Source organism: Centruroides sculpturatus, unplaced genomic scaffold, assembly GCF_000671375.1.
Source record: "Centruroides sculpturatus isolate CEXI.00-Female unplaced genomic scaffold, Cexi_2.0 scaffold771, whole genome shotgun sequence".
NCBI lineage: Eukaryota > Metazoa > Arthropoda > Arachnida > Scorpiones > Buthidae > Centruroides > Centruroides sculpturatus.
Window position 1 is genome coordinate 6,725 of NW_019385869.1, and position 22,951 is coordinate 29,675.

A 22,951-nucleotide genomic window follows, 5' to 3' on the forward strand; every position below is an offset into this window, starting at 1 on the left:
TACTGTACAGATAGATACAGGGGCTAAAGTTTCGCTTTTATCTAAAGCCTCTGCCAATACAATGAAGAAAAAGATCCCTCTCGATCATGATCAAGAAACAGATCTACGAAGCGCCACGTCATCCCATTCAAACTTACGGCATTATGAGCCCTATTTTCGAAATAGGAGATTTGCGATTTCCATTTGCATGTTGTCTAGTAGACTTAGATGTTACTTATCCTTGTGGCGGCATTATCGGTAGAGACATGATTACCAAAAAGGGATTCCTTATTGATTTAAAAGGTGGAGAAATGATTATTCCCCCTCAAACCGTGATACCTTTCCTACAAGTGGTAAATTCTGGAGAGACCCCTGAGGGAGTATGAAAGGAAATAAATAGGGACAATCAGGAGAGTCAAAAGAGAAATAAACTCAAACCCAATCACCTAGTTGAGATTACAAGGTCCAGAAAGAGACCACATCTATCAGCGGAAGCCGAGGAAGGAAATGAAGTAGTGTTAGTCGAAACCTGTCGACTTCCACCTTTGACAGAAAATATAGTCATCGCAAAAATTGCAAATGGCAAGTGGAATAATAAAGTAGGAGTGATAGAAAGTAGCCCCTTTCCCCAGGAAGGAATATCAGGAGCCAATTTACTAGATACACCCAACAAAAAAAGACAAGTTTCCATACGCCTCCTTAACGATATTCAACAGACAATTAAATTAGATAAAAAAGTCAAAGTTGGCACATTTTTCGAGGCGGTAGAAGAAACTGAACCAGTAGATATTATTAAAGAGAGAGCAACTGCCAAATTGACTAAGGCAGAATTCGGTCAACTATTCGACTGGTCTGGAATACCTAAAAAGGAGAAACAAGAGCTCTTAATTCTATTATATAAATATTGGCATGTTTTTGCCCTAAATGACTATGATCTAGGCCAGTGTTTTTCAATCTTCTTGAATACGCGACCTCTTTACAAGTTAAAAAATTCTGGTGACCCCCCCATAGGGCCATATTAAGACTATATCAATGATTTTAAAAACTATGTATTTAATTTTCTTTCTGTTGAGACAAATTATTGTTGATTAAAATGAAAATTTTGGAAGAATCGACAATAACTTAACACACAAAGTATGAAACTTCCTTTAATGAAGTGTAGGACCTACAAACACTTGTCTTTCTTTTACCCGCGACCCTCAGGGGGTCGCGACCCACAGGTTGAATAACACTGATCTATACTATTGTGATATAGTTCAACATAGAATCGATACTGGCAATGCGGCGCCTATTTACTCTCCTCCTTATCGGATTCCCTATGCTCAACGACAGCAATTGAATGAAATAATAGATGGTCTATTGACCCACAACATTATTGAACATTCCACGTCACCGTGGAGCGCGGCAGCACTTTTGGTAAAAAAAAAAACTGGGAGGATTATGCTTGGTAATTGACTATCGTAAATTAAATAAAATTACTAAAGTAGACCCTTATCCCCTTCCTCTACTACAAGAATCTCTTAGTTTAATGGGAGACGCAAAAATATTTCTCTACTATGGACACGATTTCGGGATTTTGGCAATTAAGTGTAAATGATAAGGAGAAGATCGCCTTCTCTACCCCAGATGGGCACTATCAATGGAACCGCTGTACCATGGGGCTCCGAAATTCACCTGCCGCCTTTGAACATACGATGGACTTCGTATTACATGGTCTAAAAGGAAAGACATGCCTTGTATACATGGACAACATCCTAACTTTTAGTCCTGATTTCCTTAGCCATCTGCAGCGATTAGAACAGATATTCCACTGTTTCCAAGTACTACTTTATGCAGCAAAAGAGAGTCTTCAAATGAGTATTGGGGCACTACAGCCAGGCACCTATACCTTCTACAAGCTAGATGTAATATGTTTATATCCTTCAGTGCCCACCTTTGAGGCTGTAATGCTGGTTAATTCGCTGCTTCTAAAAGAGGGCTTTAGCATCCAACAGGTGCTCAATATACGTGATGCCCTCACCTTCGTCACCGAGCACAATTACTTCTGTTTCAACCAAAAGATCTATTTGGAAAAACTAAAAGGAAAAACGTTTTTCACACTTTCAATATACAAATTGCGAAAACATCAAACTTTTTCATGAAATTTCCTTAAATAAATTGAGAGATTACTGTATATATTTTTTAAATTACTGCCACAAACGTTTTAAATTACGCCAACGAAATTAAAGCTGTATCGTTTCAAAGAGAAAAACAAAAATCAAATTTAAATTTGAATTGACGTAGAACAGAATCGTTACTTTAAACGTCGTTCGAAACATCGAATTCAGTTTCCTGCTATTCGACAACATAATGGCCGATCGTAGGAGAGGAAAGAAGAAAAATTGGGTTGTAAACCTCTCCTCGTTAGAGGAAGTTGAAACTTCCGAACAGAAATTCACTCCCATAGGTCAAGATGTTAGATCAATCAACGACGTCGTAAAAGACTGCGGCACGATAGGGTTAAATGACATTAGAAAAAATAGCAGGAAGGAATAGAAAGAGATCGAAGCCAAGAAAGATGAAAAGAAAACAATCGAAATCGAAAACGATGAAAGGGGGTAAAGAACGAGGCCGAACGAAATGTCGTGGCTATAATTTGGCTATGGGAAAGCTGTGGATACGTCTTAATTAATTAAAAAATCATCTCTGTTAGGTGGCGTTGATTGAAGCACGAGGTGTGCTTATCTTTAATGTAGAGTTTGTTAATTAAACCCTTTTAGTTAAAAATAAAGCTGTTTTGTTGTCAAAGGATTGGATTAATTGTGAATACTGATGTTCTAGCATGAGAAATTAACTCAACACAAAAAGCAGAAAGAGACGAAGTAAAAGAAAGTCTGGTAGAAAGAGCAGTGGCGACAGAAAAAAAAACAGGGAGTCCGTAGAATCTAATCTTGAGCAATGTACCCGACAACCGAAAATGGTATTGCTTTGTTGTAAAGTTCCATCGAGTCATCTTCGACTCCTGGTGACTTCATGGGTCTGGATCGGACTAGCCGTTCAGGAGTTACGGCCGCCATAAATTCCAGGTTTTCCGGGCAAATTCTGCCGGTAAGTCCGCTTGTGGCATATAGTTTTATTCGGCTTTTTATCCTCTTTTATCCGCCGTGTTCCTTTCTTCTCTATGTCTCCTAGTTTTTAATTTATAACGTCCAATAATATTGGTGTTTCGGGCCTTCGTGCGGGCTGGTCGGGCCATTGATGCTCACCATATTCGAGTATTTCTATTACCGTCCGCTTATCTATCTGCGGTTTAAATTTCATCACGATATCTATCATAATTTTTAAGTTATGGCCTTTTTTTAAATCGGGGTCAAACAAAGGAGGCAAAGGTCATTGACCTTACCACATGGCCGGGTCAACTATCCGACCTGACCCTAATTCGGCAGTCTCTCTGTCCGTATTCTCGGGTCACACTGGGTGTCTTACTAAGTGTAATATATCTTTCGAATTGGCATTTTATCGCCTATTTATTAGTCGATAAGGCGGGTACTAAATATAATTATTTTTCACTAAATTTTCTGTTTTTAAGTTTCTACTATTTCTCTCGCGGATTTTAAGTTATTAGTTCCTAAGGTTAGTTTTATTGCTTAGTATTATTAAGGCCTATTGCCTTGTTATTTGTATATTTTTATTGGTTCCTGTGCTCTTTACTTTGGTAATTATGCTGTCCCAAAGTCGGCCTTCCAATGTGTCTGTGGTTGAGGCAGCTAACACAAACATAGTGGTTCAACCACTTGAGGATGTGATATTAGAGGAAGCGAATCAACACTTCCTAAAAATCCTGGATCTGCTGCCTGCAAAATGCAGCACAAATCTGAAATCCGACAAAAGGAAGGAGGTGAAAGATAGGATCTTACGAATCTATTCCTGTCTTAATCAGTTTCACAATATTCTCCGAGAGCTTAGATCCAACTGTCACACTCCACAGTCTCAGCCACCGGCTCCCATTTCTTATGCAGGAGTCACTAGGCTAAACTCCAAACCCAGTTTTACCACTCAGGTAATTAATAAATCTCTAAAAAAACAAGCTAAATAACGAAGGGTCAGGTGGAAGTTTTGCTGTGTTATTGTACCCCAAAACGGATGATGAAGGCAACATCACAGACATGGCTCAAACAGAGAACAAAATCATAAAAGAGATCAAACCAGGCAACTTAAAAATTAGGGTCCAGTCTATCAGACAAGTCAAGGGAGATAATCTGTGCTTCCGTAAGGATAGCCATAAAGAGGCACAAATTCTAGAAGATGCGATTAAGAATCTCACTAATGTTTCACGAAAAATAAAGAGCAGAATTTCTGAAGGCAGACGGCCAAGAATCATTCTCACAAATGTGCCCATATCGGTGGACAAAGCAGATCTGATACCGACTATTTATGACCAGAATGAAGATCTCATCGAATTCATAGACAACACCAGAATAAGTACCGTCCTTTATAGAAATACTACCAAGGAGAATTGTTGGCACATAGTGCTCTCTACCTCTCCCAAGATCAGGAATCTACTTATCCGTACTAAGCATATCGCTATCCAATGGGCGAAGGTATACCTGAATGACTACATTCCCCTTACCAGATGTTACCAATGCTGCTGCTATAACCATCTGGCCGCCAGCTGCCCTAACAAGCAGAAATATAGCCACTGTAGTAAAGGACATAGGTTCAACGAATGTCGTAGACTGGATCACACACACAACTGCGTCAAATGTAAGGCTGTGAATAAGGACCAACATGAACATAATAAATACCTGACAGATCACAATTCCTTCAATCCGAATTGCCCCATCACCAATAAAATGAAGGCTCTAACTATAAGACAAACCAATTATGGGGTGTAGGCAAAATAGCAGCAATCTGAAGTTACTACAAATAAATCTCCAAAGGTGCAAAGCTGCAGCCTCTGACGCCATTCAACAGGCCACCAATAGAAATACAGATAAAATATTTATTCAAGAGCCGTACACCTACCAAAATAAGATCGCCATGTTCGGGAATTGTCTTACTATCCAGCATCATGATCCTATGGACCCCCAAGATGGGATTCGTGGTTATTAATGACAACATAGATGTACAGTTGCTGCCTCAACACTGCAGCAATAGTTTTACTACTGTCAGTGTTAACCTTATCACCTCCTACTACATCTTCATCTCGTTTTATTGTCCCCCCTCCTAGGACGTCAACGATTCGCTTGAGCTACTCGCCGCCACTGTCCAGCAGCTCCAAGAGTACCAGATCATCATTTCAGGGGACTTCAATGCCAAGGCCCACTCCTGGCACAGTCCGATAGAGGACCCCAGGGGATACTTGGTGGAGGAGTTAATGATTCAATTACAGCTGACGTCTCTCAACTCTAGCACGCTTCCTACCTTCTCATCTACTAACGGGGACAGTTGGATTGACATCTGCCTCGGATCAAAAAAACTAAACACCAACAAAATCCGGTGCTACACTGTTGATCTGCACTCGGCCAGCGATCACAACTATATCGAGATCGTGATCGACGAAACCACACTGTTACCGAAGTTTGGAATCTCTCGACACAATAACTGGGAACTGTATCACCACTTAATTCAGATGAACTGGAATCCTGGTGATATTATTAACATCAGTGAGACAGCGGCGCTTGACAAGGTAATCAACAGACTCAACAGTGTCATACACAGCTCGTCTGTGAGGCGTCAAGTCCCTGACAATCAAAAACGGAATTGCTAGATTACCGTAATCCAGTGATCAAACAGCTCTTTTCAGAGCCACTTTTTTAATGGTAAATAGTAGCCAAATCCATTTTAATAAACAGAAATTAATGCTTTATTATATGTCGTACATTCAATTTTACTTTAAATTTTAAATTGTTCAAAACGTTTCGAATCTACAAATTCAAAACTCTATTAGAAAAAGAACCCCATTCAAATCTGTATAATAGTGGAATCTGACGGTCTGAGGTAATATCCTGGAAATGCTTAACAGATCAGGTTCACATTTACTTGTATATAGGTCTTGTATGAGGTTGTGTAATTTCTCCGAATGTGGAAGGATGTTGCAATTCGAGCTCCTGAGATTTTTGTGTTCTTTTGTAGATATGTATTATAAATAGTGATATCTTGTGTGTCATTAGTTATTGGAAGACTATGGGATAAGAAAACAATCAAGTAGGCCTAATATATTTTTTTGAAAATTTCAAATAATAGCGTAAAAATGGCCCCGACCGATCCACCGAAACAAAAGTAAATGATAAATCAGGCTTCATTACAGTGATATATCTGCCAGTATATCGAAGGGAAAATTGAAAAACTTTTGAGGTTTTGGAGTCATTTTCTGGCCTAAAAACTGTAATTTTCAATCAACTTCCGGTCGGAAATTGAATTTCAATTACGAACTTCTGGCTGAACTTTAATTCTAAAGTTCACCCCCCACTGAGAAAACACTTTCAGTAAACTGTAGTAAAAACTTTAATTTAAATTCTAGCAAGCGAATTTTAATATAGTGATTCTACCAATGCATTCCATTTTGAACAGACAAGAAAAACAATATACCGGTTCTTAAACTGGCTGGGAGCTCCATCTGAGCATATCTGGAGGGTGGAAATATGTGTATTCTTCAAATGTTTATCTAAAATAACAACAAAACACTGAAAACTTGTCATGTTGCAAGTCATCACTCACTACAATGTCATTTGTGCAAGAACCATTCTGCATTATAACACAAGTATATAGTGTAATCCCTTCAGATACTCAGTGAGCAGCCATTATTTCATTCTGCTGTTGAATTGCAAAGTTCTCCGAATAGTCTACCTGCATCACTGCTTCTTCTGTGCTCAGATTATTTTTTAGGAACTTCATTGCTCTTAGCTGAGTCTTTGCAATAAAGCAGTGATGCCTCATCATTGTCAGCTGTTCAGTAAGAACTTTGACTGCATATTTTGCAGTAGACTTTATGGCTTCTTTCTTCTTCACTGAATCCCACTGATAGTATATAACCAAAGTGGCCAAGCTCCTTGATAATCTGAGCCATTTTTCAAAATTTGAAATTTTTTCGCAAGCCGCAATTAAATACATATTAAGAAGGTATGCAAAAAATTCCAGATTATGAATTATATCCGTAGCAAGAGTGATACAAATTGTTCCTCCAGAGCACAATGTCAACTGTCCGTTGCGACGACAGTTTACAAATTCAAAATCGGTCTGGAGTCGGTCGATAACAGACGATTACGCCACTGTTTATGTTCGTTCGCGCAGTTTTTGATGAGTCATATCATTCTTAACTTGGACAAAAATGAAATTTGTTACAACGTTGCACTTAGTTTTTCATATTTGTTGTTAGTAATTTAAAAGACATTTTGAAACACATATGGAACGATAATAATTTGTTAAAATATAATAACACAAAAATGAAAAGGGAACTCGGGTACATTTATCAAGAGCCACAAACAATCCTTCAAAGAGCCGCAGGTTGGCCACCCCTGTTCTAGACATTCAGTAATCAAACTAGATGCATATTTCAATTTATCACTTATATCTGTGTTATATGAATTTAAATGACTTATTAAACAATCAAACTTGCTCCATTCTGACCGTGGTGAGGGAACCTCCCAGAGGTGGTTTAGTAATTCTTCTTTACCATCCCTGGGATCTTGCCCACCCACGTGTTTGCTGTGCATGTGTCCCATATGCCGGAAAGGGGGATCCTGGTAGTTGAGGGGCAACATAACGTCCCCAACACACTGCTTTGAACCCTGCTTCAGATAAACGTAAGGCTCAAATCAGACTCCATTTGAATCAATCGAGTCATTTTTGACCTTGGCCTGGAGTCAACTGATCGATGCGAACACGTCGGACAAGATGTGCTCTTCTTGACTGCATTATGAAAGTATAGCTCCTGGGAAATCCTAGTGCCTAGGTGGGGAACCTGCGGCCTCCGCGAGGTTCTTGTGTGGCCCTTTGCCACCTAGTACAAAAATGGTAGAGTTCGTTTCAAACAACTATTGTACATCAACGCCATGACAGTTGTGCGATAAATCCCGCCAAAGACAGTCATATTGTAACATGACGTCAGAATACTAGTCTGAAACGGACTCTAACACGCATGAGCGAGGCTCTGGCCCACAGACCATCCGTTTCAGACTTGGACACTCAATGTTAATTTTTTAAACAGTTTTTTAAAAAATGTCAATTTTTTAAAAAACTGTTTAAAAAGCGCTAGCAGCGCCAACTATCTTGTCTAAGAAGTAAACAAAACTCGGTTTCAGATCTCCCATTTGAGTGTCACACCTTGCTTTGGCTTCTCTGACTCGCATCTCTCAACGCTTCCCTGTTGCGATCTTCAGCAAACTGTAGTTAACAGTGAGTGCTTATAACAGTTACACGGTTTTATTGTATTTCTAGAAAGTATACACTTTGTTAAAGATATTATTTGATATTCGTTTTTTTATCCATCATGTCAAATAGTAAGAGAAGAAAATTAGGTGATGAAAACAGAACATTTAATGTAGAATGGGAGTTAGATTTTTTCTTTACTGCTGAGAAAGATAAAATGATGTGTTTGTTGTGCAATACAGTTTTAAATACTTTAAAAAAAGCGAATGCAAATAAACACTATTTGACTCATAAAGAACATAAATATTTCGCTTTAGAAGGTGAATCACGAAAAGCTGCACTTCAAAAGTTGAAAAATGAGAAGCATCATCAGCAGGCATCTTTTAGTGCCTTTGTAAATCAAAATTCCGCTGCAGTTGCTGTTACGTATAAAATAGCACATATACTTGGAAAAAGGGGCAAACCATTTAGTGACATTGAAATAATTAAAGAATGTATTGTTGAAGCAGTGAGTATGTTAGATCCAAGAAATGTCGACAAATACAAACAATTACCTCTTTCAAGAAGAACTGTAACAGATCGACAGCACGAATTAGCGCAAAATGTAACAGAGCAACTTCATACAATTATACAAAATGAAGATGTTTATTTTTCAATTGCTTTAGATGAAAGCACTGATAAAACAGATTCGGCACAAGTTTTATATTTTATTCGTGCTATAACTAAAGATTTTCAATGTTACGAAGAACTACTTGCGTTGGGTACACTAACTGGAAGAACTCGAGGAGCCGATATTTTCGAAAACTTCAAAGAAGTATGTAATAAATTACAATTGAATGTCAGTAATTTAGTCAGTGTCTGCACCGATGGCGCACCTTCCATGAGAGGCAAAAAAGAAGGATTCGTTGCTTTGTTAAAAAAGGAAAACTTAAACTTGAAAAAATTGATATCATTTCACTGCATTTTGCATCAGCAAAATCTTTGCGCAAAATCTACCATTTTGCAAGACACTCTGGATAGAACCATTGCCATTGTCAACTATATTCGCGTAAATGCAATGCGTCATCGTGAATTTCGGCAGATGCTCTCTTTAGATGAGGAAACGTATAGTGTTGACCTACCATACTACTGCAAGGTTCGCTGGCTATCAACAGGTCAGGTTTTGATAAAAGTTTTGTCTTTACGACGACAAATTTTAAACTTTTATCAAGAACAAGGAAAACAATGTGATCTATCAGATGAAGTATTTCTCAGAAACCTTGCATTTTTGTCTGATATGATGACAAAACAAAACAATTTAAATATTTGCCTGCAAGGTGAAACGAGGTATATTTATGAAATGTGGCAAAAGATCCAAGCGTTTAGAAAAAAATTATCATTTTTCAAAACATTGCTTTGTCGATCGGAAATATCTGCACAACACTTCCCGGAGCTAGCTAAAATGTTAAATGAGCAGAACTGTGAAAATAAAATATTCGATGAATATGTAGGTGTCTTGGATTGTTTAATAGAAGAGTATACTAATAGATTTTCTGATTTTGACGAGCACACTCCTGCTATGAAACTGGCATTTGAACCACATTTAATAGATATATCCGAGGCTCCTGCAGAACTACAAATGGAGTTAATTGATTTAGGGGAAGATAGTATCATCAAATCCCTTTTTAACGCTAAAAAGGATCCCATAGAAATCTGGAAAAATGCTGTTGAATATCCATGCCTTCGAGAACATGCTCGCCGTTTACTTTCCTGCTTCGGAAGTACCTACTGTTGCGAGACAACATTTTCTCTCATGTCAAAAATAAAAACAAATTTAAGAACGCAAATTACAGATGCACATTTAGAGGATCAATTAAAGCTGTGTGTTACGAAGCTTGATCCAAATATACAATTACTGTCAAACAAAAAACAAAGCCAAATAAGTCACTAACTTAGTGAATAAAAAAATATTTTTTATTGTATTTTTTTATAATATTTTTATATTATTTTATATGTATATTATATTTAAAATTTTGTAGTATTATATTTTATTTTTTCTATATAATGCAATAAATTGTTAAATCTATAGAAAAACTATAATAATTTCACAAAAGTCACTTTCTTAGGTCAATCAGCTTATGCGGCCTGTCTTATTGCTGCCTAATTTAAATGTGGCCTCTAATGGTAAAAAGGTTCCCCACCTCTGCCCTAGTGTGATGGTCTATGGAAATAGTCCATGTGACAGCATACCATAGTTGGGCCCCATGGTGGGTGGGGTTACTAGGAGCTTAATAGTTAGTTTTGAATATGAATCCTTTAAAATCTCAAACAGCATATACCAATGCATTGCGCCATTAAAGGTGGTCAGTTCCTCCAGCCAACCATATTACCTCATCATTCATGCTACGGGAGAAACACTTCTTTCTAAATGTTTTTCTTTTCTGATTCAGAAACTTTTTGAATTGACCATTGGACACCTTAAAAAAATTAAAAATTCAGATCAGGAGATCTACTTGTAGACGCAGCCTCCCCTCAACAGTCATAAAAGCTTTTGAAAACAAACTCTCTAAAAGACATACAAGTAACAACTACACCACACACAAGTTTGAACTCTTCACGTGGTGTGATACCTGAAATCGATCTGATGTCTGATGTCTGAGGATGAATCAGATATTTAAACTTGCCTTTCAGATCAAGGAGTTACTGCTGTCTGACGCATCTCCATTTGTCGAGATGGCAAGGTAATTTCTACTAAACATTTAATCGTGACATTTAATAAACCGACACTACAATCTTTTCTTACAGCAGGATATTTGCACTTTTCCATTTGCCCATATATCTCAAATGCAATCTTTTTCAATCAAATTGTCGATAATGACTGAAGGTCGCCCACTTTGTACCTCATCGTGAATGTTTGTGCGGCCATTACTAAAGGCCCTAACCCATTTTCGTACCATTCCATCACTCGTAACGCTTTCACCATAAACTTCACTGATTTGGTGATGAATTTCAGCCACTTTCGAGCCTTTAGCACTGAGAAAACGAATAACGGCATGCACTTCGCAGTCGGCGGGATTCTCAATGAACAACAGCATTTCAATAACACACAAACAACAGTAAACACAGTCAAGTGGCTCCGTAATGGCATTTGTGGCTTCCCAACAGATGTAGGTACACAGCGTGCATGCGCTAAGCACCGACTGCAGCGCTCCAGTGGTGTTATATTAAAATGGTACTTACTTTAAAAACACACCTAGTATATATAAATGCAAGATTCATCACAAACAAAGGTTTTATACATTAACAAATATAAAGGCACGACAATATGTTAACTTGTTACAATGTAAAAGCAGTAAAATATTTATATAGGCATAGTGGACAAACACATACATAGCATGCTTGATACAATGGCTAGAACACATGGATAAACACAGAAGTCAGGCACAATTCCATAGAGAAATACATGTCACTACAATCTTATGTACACAGAAAGATATAATGCGTGACAGAGTACCTGCTGAAACAATTAGATGTTGTTGTTCTGAAAATTGAGGGCTTTGGTAGAGTTGATAAAGTTCATTAGTTCAGTGAATATCCTTTTGTTGCTTACAAGGATGGTAGGGTTGCATGGCAAGTTGTGTCCTTCCTGGAGTACCGTCTAGAGTAAAGGTATTCTCTGATGATCGAACAGAGTGCAGTCAAAAATTAAGTGAGAATTTTCCTATGAAGAAATTCTATCGTACTGGCAGGTGGGAGTATCGTTGTGGCTGAACCTGTGGAGGTAAGCAAGGTAATTTCCATAATTGGTGAATATCTGGCTGGTCACATAGTTGGTAGGGATGGGTTTCATCGTCAGAGTAGTCCGCGTACTACTCTGACGATGATTTCTTTATTGGTTCGTTGTCCCTTTTAGTGTGGCATGGTCTTGGAAGCTTACCACTCTTCCGTTGGGGAGTTTTATTGTTTCTGTCACTAAGTTCATTTCTAACCCCTGGTCTTTTATTATGTCTCTTCTTATTAGACATAAACCAACGAGGACTTCCTGTATTAATACATACATGCGATAAGTATTAAAAGTAAGCCGAACTCTTGTGTTTGAAAATAATACTTCGCGAACCAACTGAAATCAATTAGCGTTCACAAAACGTGACAATGTTACATAACGGCCGTAGGACAAAAGCATTTGCTATCATTTAAAAGTAAGAATATTACACCACGTCGACGTTTTTCACACTTTCAATATACAAATTGCAAAAACATCAAACTTATTCATAAAATTTACTTAATTAAATTAAGAGATTACAGTATATATTTTTTAAATTACTGCCACAAACGTTTTAAATAACGCCAACGAAATTAAAACTGTTTCGTTTCAAAGAGAAAAACAAAAATCAAATTTAAATTCAAATTGACGTAGAACAGAATTCTTACTTTAAATGTCGTTTGAAACATCGAATTCAGTTTCCTGCTTGACAATGAACGAAAAGAACGATCGTCCAAACAGCGGGCGGAAGAAAGAAACGCCTACCGAAAACAAACTGACTCCCATCGGTCGATCTTTGTATCAAACTATCAACGAAGCCATTAACGACTGCGGGAGAATTGTGTTGAAAGAGATTAAAAGAAAATTAGTAAAAACCTCTAAGGAGAGCTCGAAGGTGAGAAAGAAGAAAAAAAGCCGAGCAAAATCAAAAGGAATGAAAGAGAAGAAAGAAAGAGGACGACCTAAGAGCAGAAAGGGACAAAGTGGAAGGGGATCTCGTAGAAAGAGCAGTCACGACCAAGAAAAAACAGGGAGTCTGTAAAACATAATATTCAATGTCCAAATAATATTTGTCTTATTCAGGTATATACCCAAAACACTCCATCTAATGATATTAATAAATTATCATGATGTATAACTCACGACGATGTGATTCGATTGCTTCTTGAGCGATTTTCTATCCTTTGTCCAAACCGAGTTGTGTCCCTATTTCTTTCTATTTCACCCCACGCTCCAACACACCTCTGTATACCTGACCCAAGTCCTGGTTAGGAAAAAAGGTGCTTCCTCCGCACATGGGATAATTTATACATCCCGCCATCATGCTACATAACCCCCTTCACATGATCACTATACAGCCAATCGTTACATGGCAGGCGCGCCACCCAAAAGGCAGTTCAACCAGAAAGGAAAATTAATAAAATTTCATTTACACAATTACAATTTCAGGCACGAAATAACGAAACATATTACACAAAGGGCATGAACATATACAAAGACCGAGAACAAAAAATATAGTGATGCAGCACTACACATGCTTTCTAATCTGGCAACAATTGCCATTTCTATGGAAACACGTATTGTTGCAACACGATTTTGCATCACTTTGCACATTTTTCCCTTGCCGAACGGACGTTTGTGCTCTTTGCTCTGGTTTCTGCTGTGTTTTCGGCCTTATTTCAGTGTTCTTTGCTATCCAGACATGGTTTTAAGAAGGCTTTTGGATGCCGACATTACACCAAGTAAGATTTTAATTAGAATTTAGCTAGCTGTAAGATTTTATTTTCGTTTCGTTTCGTTTAGTCCAACTTTCGGAGATGACATTGGCTGACTAAGACTTTGCATATTTGTGTATAAATCTGCCGTTGCTTGTGTTTTTCATTTGAATTACCATCCGAAACGCACCTCTTTCCACTTTTAATCCTGCTGCCACATTGGAAAGCAATCGAAGTGCCGAAAACGACAGATGCAAAGAATTAAGTATTTCTTCATTGGTTTATTTTCGTAATTAATTACTTTAGATTATATTTTATAATCACGGTCAAAGGATAAGGATTATTTGCAAACATCTTATTTATAGAAATTCAATTAAAACTTATTTAATAGTAACTCAAAATCATTCAATACAATTCGTATTTAAACTAAAATATACACTCTAAACTGGATGGACTGAAGGATAAACGGAGACCATAATCTGAAGCATAACATGTTCCTTCGACACATCCGGAATATCAAAAATTTTGCCCTTTAACCTCTGCCTTCTCCATTAAATCTATGTATTAGTTAGAATGCTTTACAATGGCTTACTTTGCAAGAATTAAATTTGTGAAAATCAGATCGAGTTAAGAGAATTTGAGACCTTTAACCAACAAAATTAATAAATCAAATATTTATTTTAAACAAAGAACCCCTCTATTTTTCCCTCTTTCGAAACTGTTGGAGGCGGATGCTCCTCTTCCCGTCCCCGGAGTAACTTTCCTTCCCTCCGTAACCCGAAGCTGAATCACCAGGATCTTATCCAAAGATATCTGATTGGTGTAAAGAGATAACGTGATAGAAGATCTCCGGAAGATATCCCTTTTTTATATCAAAAGAGGGACGACGACCGAGGGGGGACTTTTGCCGTCCGTAAACAAGTCCGTCCTCACCGCTCTTTCAGGTCCATCACCACAGACCAGCCTAACCAACCGATTTCTTCATTCAATAGTGGAGACGTCGAAAAGGACCCTTCCTAAGAAGACCTCCTCGATCGAAGTACCGAATCCGATCCAAGTCGATCCCGTACCAACGTTGAATCAACTAGAGGTATGAAACCGCCAAAAGTATTGTGAACTCTCTCTTGGTGCGGCCCTTCCAAATCTGCATGAACAGTCCATAATCTTAGTTTTGTCTAATAAATGTTTGTTGTTAAAAGTGTATTTAATTTCGAATATTGTTGACACCTTACCGACGACCCCTCACATTTCCTCCACTCGACCTGACAAGAGAATCCCAACTTTTCGGGATAGAACAACCACAAACAAGCCATCCACTGACCAGTGGGCAGTTCTCACCAAACTGTTGCCTATCACAATGAGGTATGACTTCGTCCTACCTCAGGTTACCCACAAATTGGTTTTTCAGGAGTGGGGTCCAACTTTCTTGAACTATCGGTAAGGCGGAAAAAGGCTCTATTCGAATTAAAAGGTCGATTCTAGTCGAGTTAGGGACTGGTAGGTTGAGTAAAAGTGTTAGACTAGTGGTAAGAAGTAGATTTCAGATTAGGCGAGACAATGCAGGATGCTCCCCAACCTGCGGCTGTGGAAGAAAACCCTAATCCTAATCCTACTCCAAACCCAATTACCTTGGGAGGTCTGGGAGGAATTATCCCTTTATTGCCGGTATTTTCAGGAGAAGTGGGNAGTAAAAGAAAGTCTGGTAGAAAGAGCAGTGGCGACAGAAAAAAAAACGGAGTCCGTAGAATCTAATCTTGAGCAATGTACCCGACAACCGAAAATGGTATTGCTTTGTTGTAAAGTTCCATCGAGTCATCTTCGACTCCTGGTGACTTCATGGGTCTGGATCGGACTAGCCGTTCAGGAGTTACGGCCGCCATAAATTCCAGGTTTTCCGGGCAAATTCTGCCGGTAAGTCCGCTTGTGGCATATAGTTTTATTCGGCTTTTTATCCTCTTTTATCCGCCGTGTTCCTTTCTTCTCTATGTCTCCTAGTTTTTAATTTATAACGTCCAATAATATTGGTGTTTCGGGCCTTCGTGCGGGCTGGTCGGGCCATTGATGCTCACCATATTCGAGTATTTCTATTACCGTCCGCTTATCTATCTGCGGTTTAAATTTCATCACGATATCTATCATAATTTTTAAGTTATGGCCTTTTTTTAAATCGGGGTCAAACAAAGGAGGCAAAGGTCATTGACCTTACCACATGGCCGGGTCAACTATCCGACCTGACCCTAATTCGGCAGTCTCTCTGTCCGTATTCTCGGGTCACACTGGGTGTCTTACTAAGTGTAATATATCTTTCGAATTGGCATTTTATCGCCTATTTATTAGTCGATAAGGCGGGTACTAAATATAATTATTTTTCACTAAATTTTCTGTTTTTAAGTTTCTACTATTTCTCTTGCGGATTTTAAGTTATTAGTTCCTAAGGTTAGTTTTATTGCTTAGTATTATTAAGGCCTATTGCCTTGTTATTTGTATATTTTTATTGGTTCCTGTGCTCTTTACTTTGGTAATTATGCTGTCCCAAAGTCGGCCTTCCAATGTGTCTGTGGTTGAGGCAGCTAACACAAACATAGTGGTTCAACCACTTGAGGATGTGATATTAGAGGAAGTGAATCAACACTTCCTAAAAATCCTGGATCTGCTGCCTGCAAAATGCAGCACAAATCTGAAATCCGACGAAAGGAAGGAGGTGAAAGATAGGATCTTACGAATCTATTCCTGTCTTAATCAGTTTCACAATATTCTCCGAGAGCTTAGATCCAACTGTCACACTCCACAGTCTCAGCCACCGGCTCCCATTTCTTATGCAGGAGTCACTAGGCTAAACTCCAAACCCAGTTTTACCACTCAGGTAATTAATAAATCTCTAAAAAAACAAGCTAAATAACGAAGGGTCAGGTGGAAGTTTTGCTGTGTTATTGTACCCCAAAACGGATGATGAAGGCAACATCACAGACATGGCTCAAACAGAGAACAAAATCATAAAAGAGATCAAACCAAGCAACTTAAAAATTAGGGTCCAGTCTATCAGACAAGTCAAGGGAGATAATCTGTGCTTCCGTAAGGATAGCCATAAAGAGGCACAAATTCTAGAAGATGCGATTAAGAATCTCACTAATGTTTCACGAAAAATAAAGAGCAGAATTTCTGAAGGCAGACGGCCAAGAATCATTCTCACAAATGTGCCCATATCGGTGGACAAAGCAGATCTGATACCGACTATTTATGACCAGAATGAAGATCTCATCGAATTCATAGACAACACCAGAATAAGTACCGTCCTTTATAGAAATACTACCAAGGAGAATTGTTGGCACATAGTGCTCTCTACCTCTCCCAAGATCAGGAATCTACTTATCCGTACTAAGCATATCGCTATCCAATGGGCGAAGGTATACCTGAATGACTACATTCCCCTTACCAGATGTTACCAATGCTGCTGCTATAACCATCTGGCCGCCAGCTGCCCTAACAAGCAGAAATATAGCCACTGTAGTAAAGGACATAGGTTCAACGAATGTCGTAGACTGGATCACACACACAACTGCGTCAAATGTAAGGCTGTGAATAAGGACCAACATGAACATAATAAATACCTGACAGATCACAATTCCTTCAATCCGAATTGCCCCATCACCAATAAAATGAAGGCTCTAACTATAAGACAAACCAATTATGGGGTGTAGGCAAAATAGCAGCAATCTGAAGTTACTACAAATAAATCTCCAAAGGTGCAAAGCTGCAGCCTCTGACGCCATTCAACAGGCCACCAATAGAAATACAGATAAAATATTTATTCAAGAGCCGTACACCTACCAAAATAAGATCGCCATGTTCGGGAATTGTCTTACTATCCAGCATCATGATCCTATGGACCCCCAAGATGGGATTCGTGGTTATTAATGACAACATAGATGTACAGTTGCTGCCTCAACACTGCAGCAATAGTTTTACTACTGTCAGTGTTAACCTTATCACCTCCTACTACAGCTTCATCTCGTTTTATTGTCCCCCCTCCTAGGACGTCAACGATTCGCTTGAGCTACTCGCCGCCACTGTCCAGCAGCTCCAAGAGTACCAGATCATCATTTCAGGGGACTTCAATGCCAAGGCCCACTCCTGGCACAGTCCGATAGAGGACCCCAGGGGATACTTGGTGGAGGAGTTAATGATTCAATTACAGCTGACGTCTCTCAACTCTAGCACGCTTCCTACCTTCTCATCTACTAACGGGGACAGTTGGATTGACATCTGCCTCGGATCAAAAAAACTAAACACCAACAAAATCCGGTGCTACACTGTTGATCTGCACTCGGCCAGCGATCACAACTATATCGAGATCGTGATCGACGAAACCACACTGTTACCGAAGTTTGGAATCTCTCGACACAATAACTGGGAACTGTATCACCACTTAATTCAGATGAACTGGAATCCTGGTGATATTATTAACATCAGTGAGACAGCGGCGCTTGACAAGGTAATCAACAGACTCAACAGTGTCATACACAGCTCGTCTGTGAGGCGTCAAGTCCCTGACAATCAAAAACGGAATTGCTAGATTACCGTAATCCAGTGATCAAACAGCTCTTTTCAGAGCCACTTTTTTAATGGTAAATAGTAGCCAAATCCATTTTAATAAACAGAAATTAATGCTTTATTATATGTCGTACATTCAATTTTACTTTAAATTTTAAATTGTTCAAAACGTTTCGAATCTACAAATTCAAAACTCTATTAGAAAAAGAACCCCATTCAAATCTGTATAATAGTGGAATCTGACGGTCTGAGGTAATATCCTGGAAATGCTTAACAGATCAGGTTCACATTTACTTGTATATAGGTCTTGTATGAGGTTGTGTAATTTCTCCGAATGTGGAAGGATGTTGCAATTCGAGCTCCTGAGATTTTTGTGTTCTTTTGTAGATATGTATTATAAATAGTGATATCTTGTGTGTCATTAGTTATTGGAAGACTATGGGATAAGAAAACAATCAAGTAGGCCTAATATATTTTTTTGAAAATTTCAAATAATAGCGTAAAAATGGCCCCGACCGATCCACCGAAACAAAAGTAAATGATAAATCAGGCTTCATTACAGTGATATATCTGCCAGTATATCGAAGGGAAAATTGAAAAACTTTTGAGGTTTTGGAGTCATTTTCTGGCCTAAAAACTGTAATTTTCAATCAACTTCCGGTCGGAAATTGAATTTCAATTACGAACTTCTGGCTGAACTTTAATTCTAAAGTTCACCCCCCACTGAGAAAACACTTTCAGTAAACTGTAGTAAAAACTTTAATTTAAATTCTAGCAAGCGAATTTTAATATAGTGATTCTACCAATGCATTCCATTTTGAACAGACAAGAAAAACAATATACCGGTTCTTAAACTGGCTGGGAGCTCCATCTGAGCATATCTGGAGGGTGGAAATATGTGTATTCTTCAAATGTTTATCTAAAATAACAACAAAACACTGAAAACTTGTCATGTTGCAAGTCATCACTCACTACAATGTCATTTGTGCAAGAACCATTCTGCATTATAACACAAGTATATAGTGTAATCCCTTCAGATACTCAGTGAGCAGCCATTATTTCATTCTGCTGTCGAATCGCAAAGTTCTCCGAATAGTCTACCTGCATCACTGCTTCTTCTGTGCTCAGATTATTTTTTAGGAACTTCATTGCTCTTAGCTGAGTCTTTGCAATAAAGCAGTGATGCCTCATCATTGTCAGCTGTTCAGTAAGAACTTTGACTGCATATTTTGCAGTAGACTTTATGGCTTCTTTCTTCTTCACTGAATCCCACTGATAGTATATAACCAAAGTGGCCAAGCTCCTTGATAATCTGAGCCATTTTTCAAAATTTGAAATTTTTTCGCAAGCCGCAATTAAATACATATTAAGAAGGTATGCAAAAAATTCCAGATTACGAATTATATCCGTAGCAAGAGTGATACAAATTGTTCCTCCAGAGCACAATGTCAACTGTCCGTTGCGACGACAGTTTACAAATTCAAAATCGGTCTGGAGTCGGTCGATAACAGACGATTACGCCACTGTTTATGTTCGTTCGCGCAGTTTTTGATGAGTCATATCATTCTTAACTTGGACAAAAATGAAATTTGTTACAACGTTGCACTTAGTTTTTCATATTTGTTGTTAGTAATTTAAAAGACATTTTGAAACACATATGGAACGATAATAATTTGTTAAAATATAATAACACAAAAATGAAAAGGGAACTCGGGTACATTTATCAAGAGCCACAAACAATCCTTCAAAGAGCCGCAGGTTGGCCACCCCTGTTCTAGACATTCAGTAATCAAACTAGATGCATATTTCAATTTATCACTTATATCTGTGTTATATGAATTTAAATGACTTATTAAACAATCAAACTTGCTCCATTCTGACCGTGGTGAGGGAACCTCCCAGAGGTGGTTTAGTAATTCTTCTTTACCATCCCTGGGATCTTGCCCACCCACGTGTTTGCTGTGCATGTGTCCCATATGCCGGAAAGGGGGATCCTGGTAGTTGAGGGGCAACATAACGTCCCCAACACACTGCTTTGAACCCTGCTTCAGATAAACGTAAGGCTCAAATCAGACTCCATTTGAATCAATCGAGTCATTTTTGACCTTGGCCTGGAGTCAACTGATCGATGCGAACACGTCGGACAAGAAGTGCTCTTCTTGACTGCATTATGAAAGTATAGCTCCTGGGAAATCCTAGTGCCTAGGTGGGGAACCTGCGGCCTCCGCGAGGTTCTTGTGTGGCCCTTTGCCACCTAGTACAAAAATGGTAGAGTTCGTTTCAAACAACTATTGTACATCAACGCCATGACAGTTGCGCGATAAATCCCGCCAAAGACAGTCATATTGTAACATGACGTCAGAATACTAGTCTGAAACGGACTCTAACACGCATGAGCGAGGCTCTGGCCCACAGACCATCCGTTTCAGACTTGGACACTCAATGTTAATTTTTTAAACAGTTTTTTAAAAAATGTCAATTTTTTAAAAAACTGTTTAAAAAGCGCTAGCAGCGCCAACTATCTTGTCTAAGAAGTAAACAAAACTCGGTTTCAGATCTCCCATTTGAGTGTCACACCTTGCTTTGGCTTCTCTGACTCGCATCTCTCAACGCTTCCCTGTTGCGATCTTCAGCAAACTGTAGTTAACAGTGAGTGCTTATAACAGTTACACGGTTTTATTGTATTTCTAGAAAGTATACACTTTGTTAAAGATATTATTTGATATTCGTTTTTTTATCCATCATGTCAAATAGTAAGAGAAGAAAATTAGGTGATGAAAACAGAACATTTAATGTAGAATGGGAGTTAGATTTTTTCTTTACTGCTGAGAAAGATAAAATGATGTGTTTGTTGTGCAATACAGTTTTAAATACTTTAAAAAAAGCGAATGCAAATAAACACTATTTGACTCATAAAGAACATAAATATTTCGCTTTAGAAGGTGAATCACGAAAAGCTGCACTTCAAAAGTTGAAAAATGAGAAGCATCATCAGCAGGCATCTTTTAGTGCCTTTGTAAATCAAAATTCCGCTGCAGTTGCTGTTACGTATAAAATAGCACATATACTTGGAAAAAGGGGCAAACCATTTAGTGACATTGAAATAATTAAAGAATGTATTGTTGAAGCAGTGAGTATGTTAGATCCAAGAAATGTCGACAAATACAAACAATTACCTCTTTCAAGAAGAACTGTAACAGATCGACAGCACGAATTAGCGCAAAATGTAACAGAGCAACTTCATACAATTATACAAAATGAAGATGTTTATTTTTCAATTGCTTTAGATGAAAGCACTGATAAAACAGATTCGGCACAAGTTTTATATTTTATTCGTGCTATAACTAAAGATTTTCAATGTTACGAAGAACTACTTGCGTTGGGTACACTAACTGGAAGAACTCGAGGAGCCGATATTTTCGAAAACTTCAAAGAAGTATGTAATAAATTACAATTGAATGTCAGTAATTTAGTCAGTGTCTGCACCGATGGCGCACCTTCCATGAGAGGCAAAAAAGAAGGATTCGTTGCTTTGTTAAAAAAGGAAAACTTAAACTTGAAAAAATTGATATCATTTCACTGCATTTTGCATCAGCAAAATCTTTGCGCAAAATCTACCATTTTGCAAGACACTCTGGATAGAACCATTGCCATTGTCAACTATATTCGCGTAAATGCAATGCGTCATCGTGAATTTCGGCAGATGCTCTCTTTAGATGAGGAAACGTATAGTGTTGACCTACCATACTACTGCAAGGTTCGCTGGCTATCAACAGGTCAGGTTTTGATAAAAGTTTTGTCTTTACGACGACAAATTTTAAACTTTTATCAAGAACAAGGAAAACAATGTGATCTATCAGATGAAGTATTTCTCAGAAACCTTGCATTTTTGTCTGATATGATGACAAAACAAAACAATTTAAATATTTGCCTGCAAGGTGAAACGAGGTATATTTATGAAATGTGGCAAAAGATCCAAGCGTTTAGAAAAAAATTATCATTTTTCAAAACATTGCTTTGTCGATCGGAAATATCTGCACAACACTTCCCGGAGCTAGCTAAAATGTTAAATGAGCAGAACTGTGAAAATAAAATATTCGATGAATATGTAGGTGTCTTGGATTGTTTAATAGAAGAGTATACTAATAGATTTTCTGATTTTGACGAGCACACTCCTGCTATGAAACTGGCATTTGAACCACATTTAATAGATATATCCGAGGCTCCTGCAGAACTACAAATGGAGTTAATTGATTTAGGGGAAGATAGTATCATCAAATCCCTTTTTAACGCTAAAAAGGATCCCATAGAAATCTGGAAAAATGCTGTTGAATATCCATGCCTTCGAGAACATGCTCGCCGTTTACTTTCCTGCTTCGGAAGTACCTACTGTTGCGAGACAACATTTTCTCTCATGTCAAAAATAAAAACAAATTTAAGAACGCAAATTACAGATGCACATTTAGAGGATCAATTAAAGCTGTGTGTTACGAAGCTTGATCCAAATATACAATTACTGTCAAACAAAAAACAAAGCCAAATAAGTCACTAACTTAGTGAATAAAAAAATATTTTTTATTGTATTTTTTTATAATATTTTTATATTATTTTATAT

At 38.1% G+C, this 22,951-nt stretch overlaps 2 protein-coding genes across 2 annotated transcripts; both read left to right on the forward strand.

The window, feature by feature from the left end:
- Positions 1-8,245: 8,245 nt before the first annotated feature.
- Positions 8,246-10,461, forward strand: LOC111642648 (general transcription factor II-I repeat domain-containing protein 2B-like). Its single transcript, XM_023389017.1, has one exon. The coding sequence runs from the start codon at positions 8,450-8,452 to the stop codon at positions 10,256-10,258; it is 1,809 nt and encodes a 602-aa protein (XP_023244785.1). The 5' UTR covers positions 8,246-8,449; the 3' UTR covers positions 10,259-10,461.
- A 10,414-nt stretch (positions 10,462-20,875) lies between these two features.
- LOC111642649 (general transcription factor II-I repeat domain-containing protein 2B-like) lies at positions 20,876-22,932 on the forward strand. Its single transcript, XM_023389018.1, has one exon. The coding sequence runs from the start codon at positions 21,080-21,082 to the stop codon at positions 22,886-22,888; it is 1,809 nt and encodes a 602-aa protein (XP_023244786.1). The 5' UTR covers positions 20,876-21,079; the 3' UTR covers positions 22,889-22,932.
- The last annotated feature ends 19 nt before the right edge of the window (positions 22,933-22,951 follow it).

Excerpts from the sequence above, each read along its gene's own strand:
- LOC111642648 (XM_023389017.1), top strand. The coding sequence starts at position 8,450 with ATGTCAAATAGTAAGAGAAGAAAATTAGGTGATGAAAACAGAACATTT.
- LOC111642649 (XM_023389018.1), top strand. The coding sequence starts at position 21,080 with ATGTCAAATAGTAAGAGAAGAAAATTAGGTGATGAAAACAGAACATTT.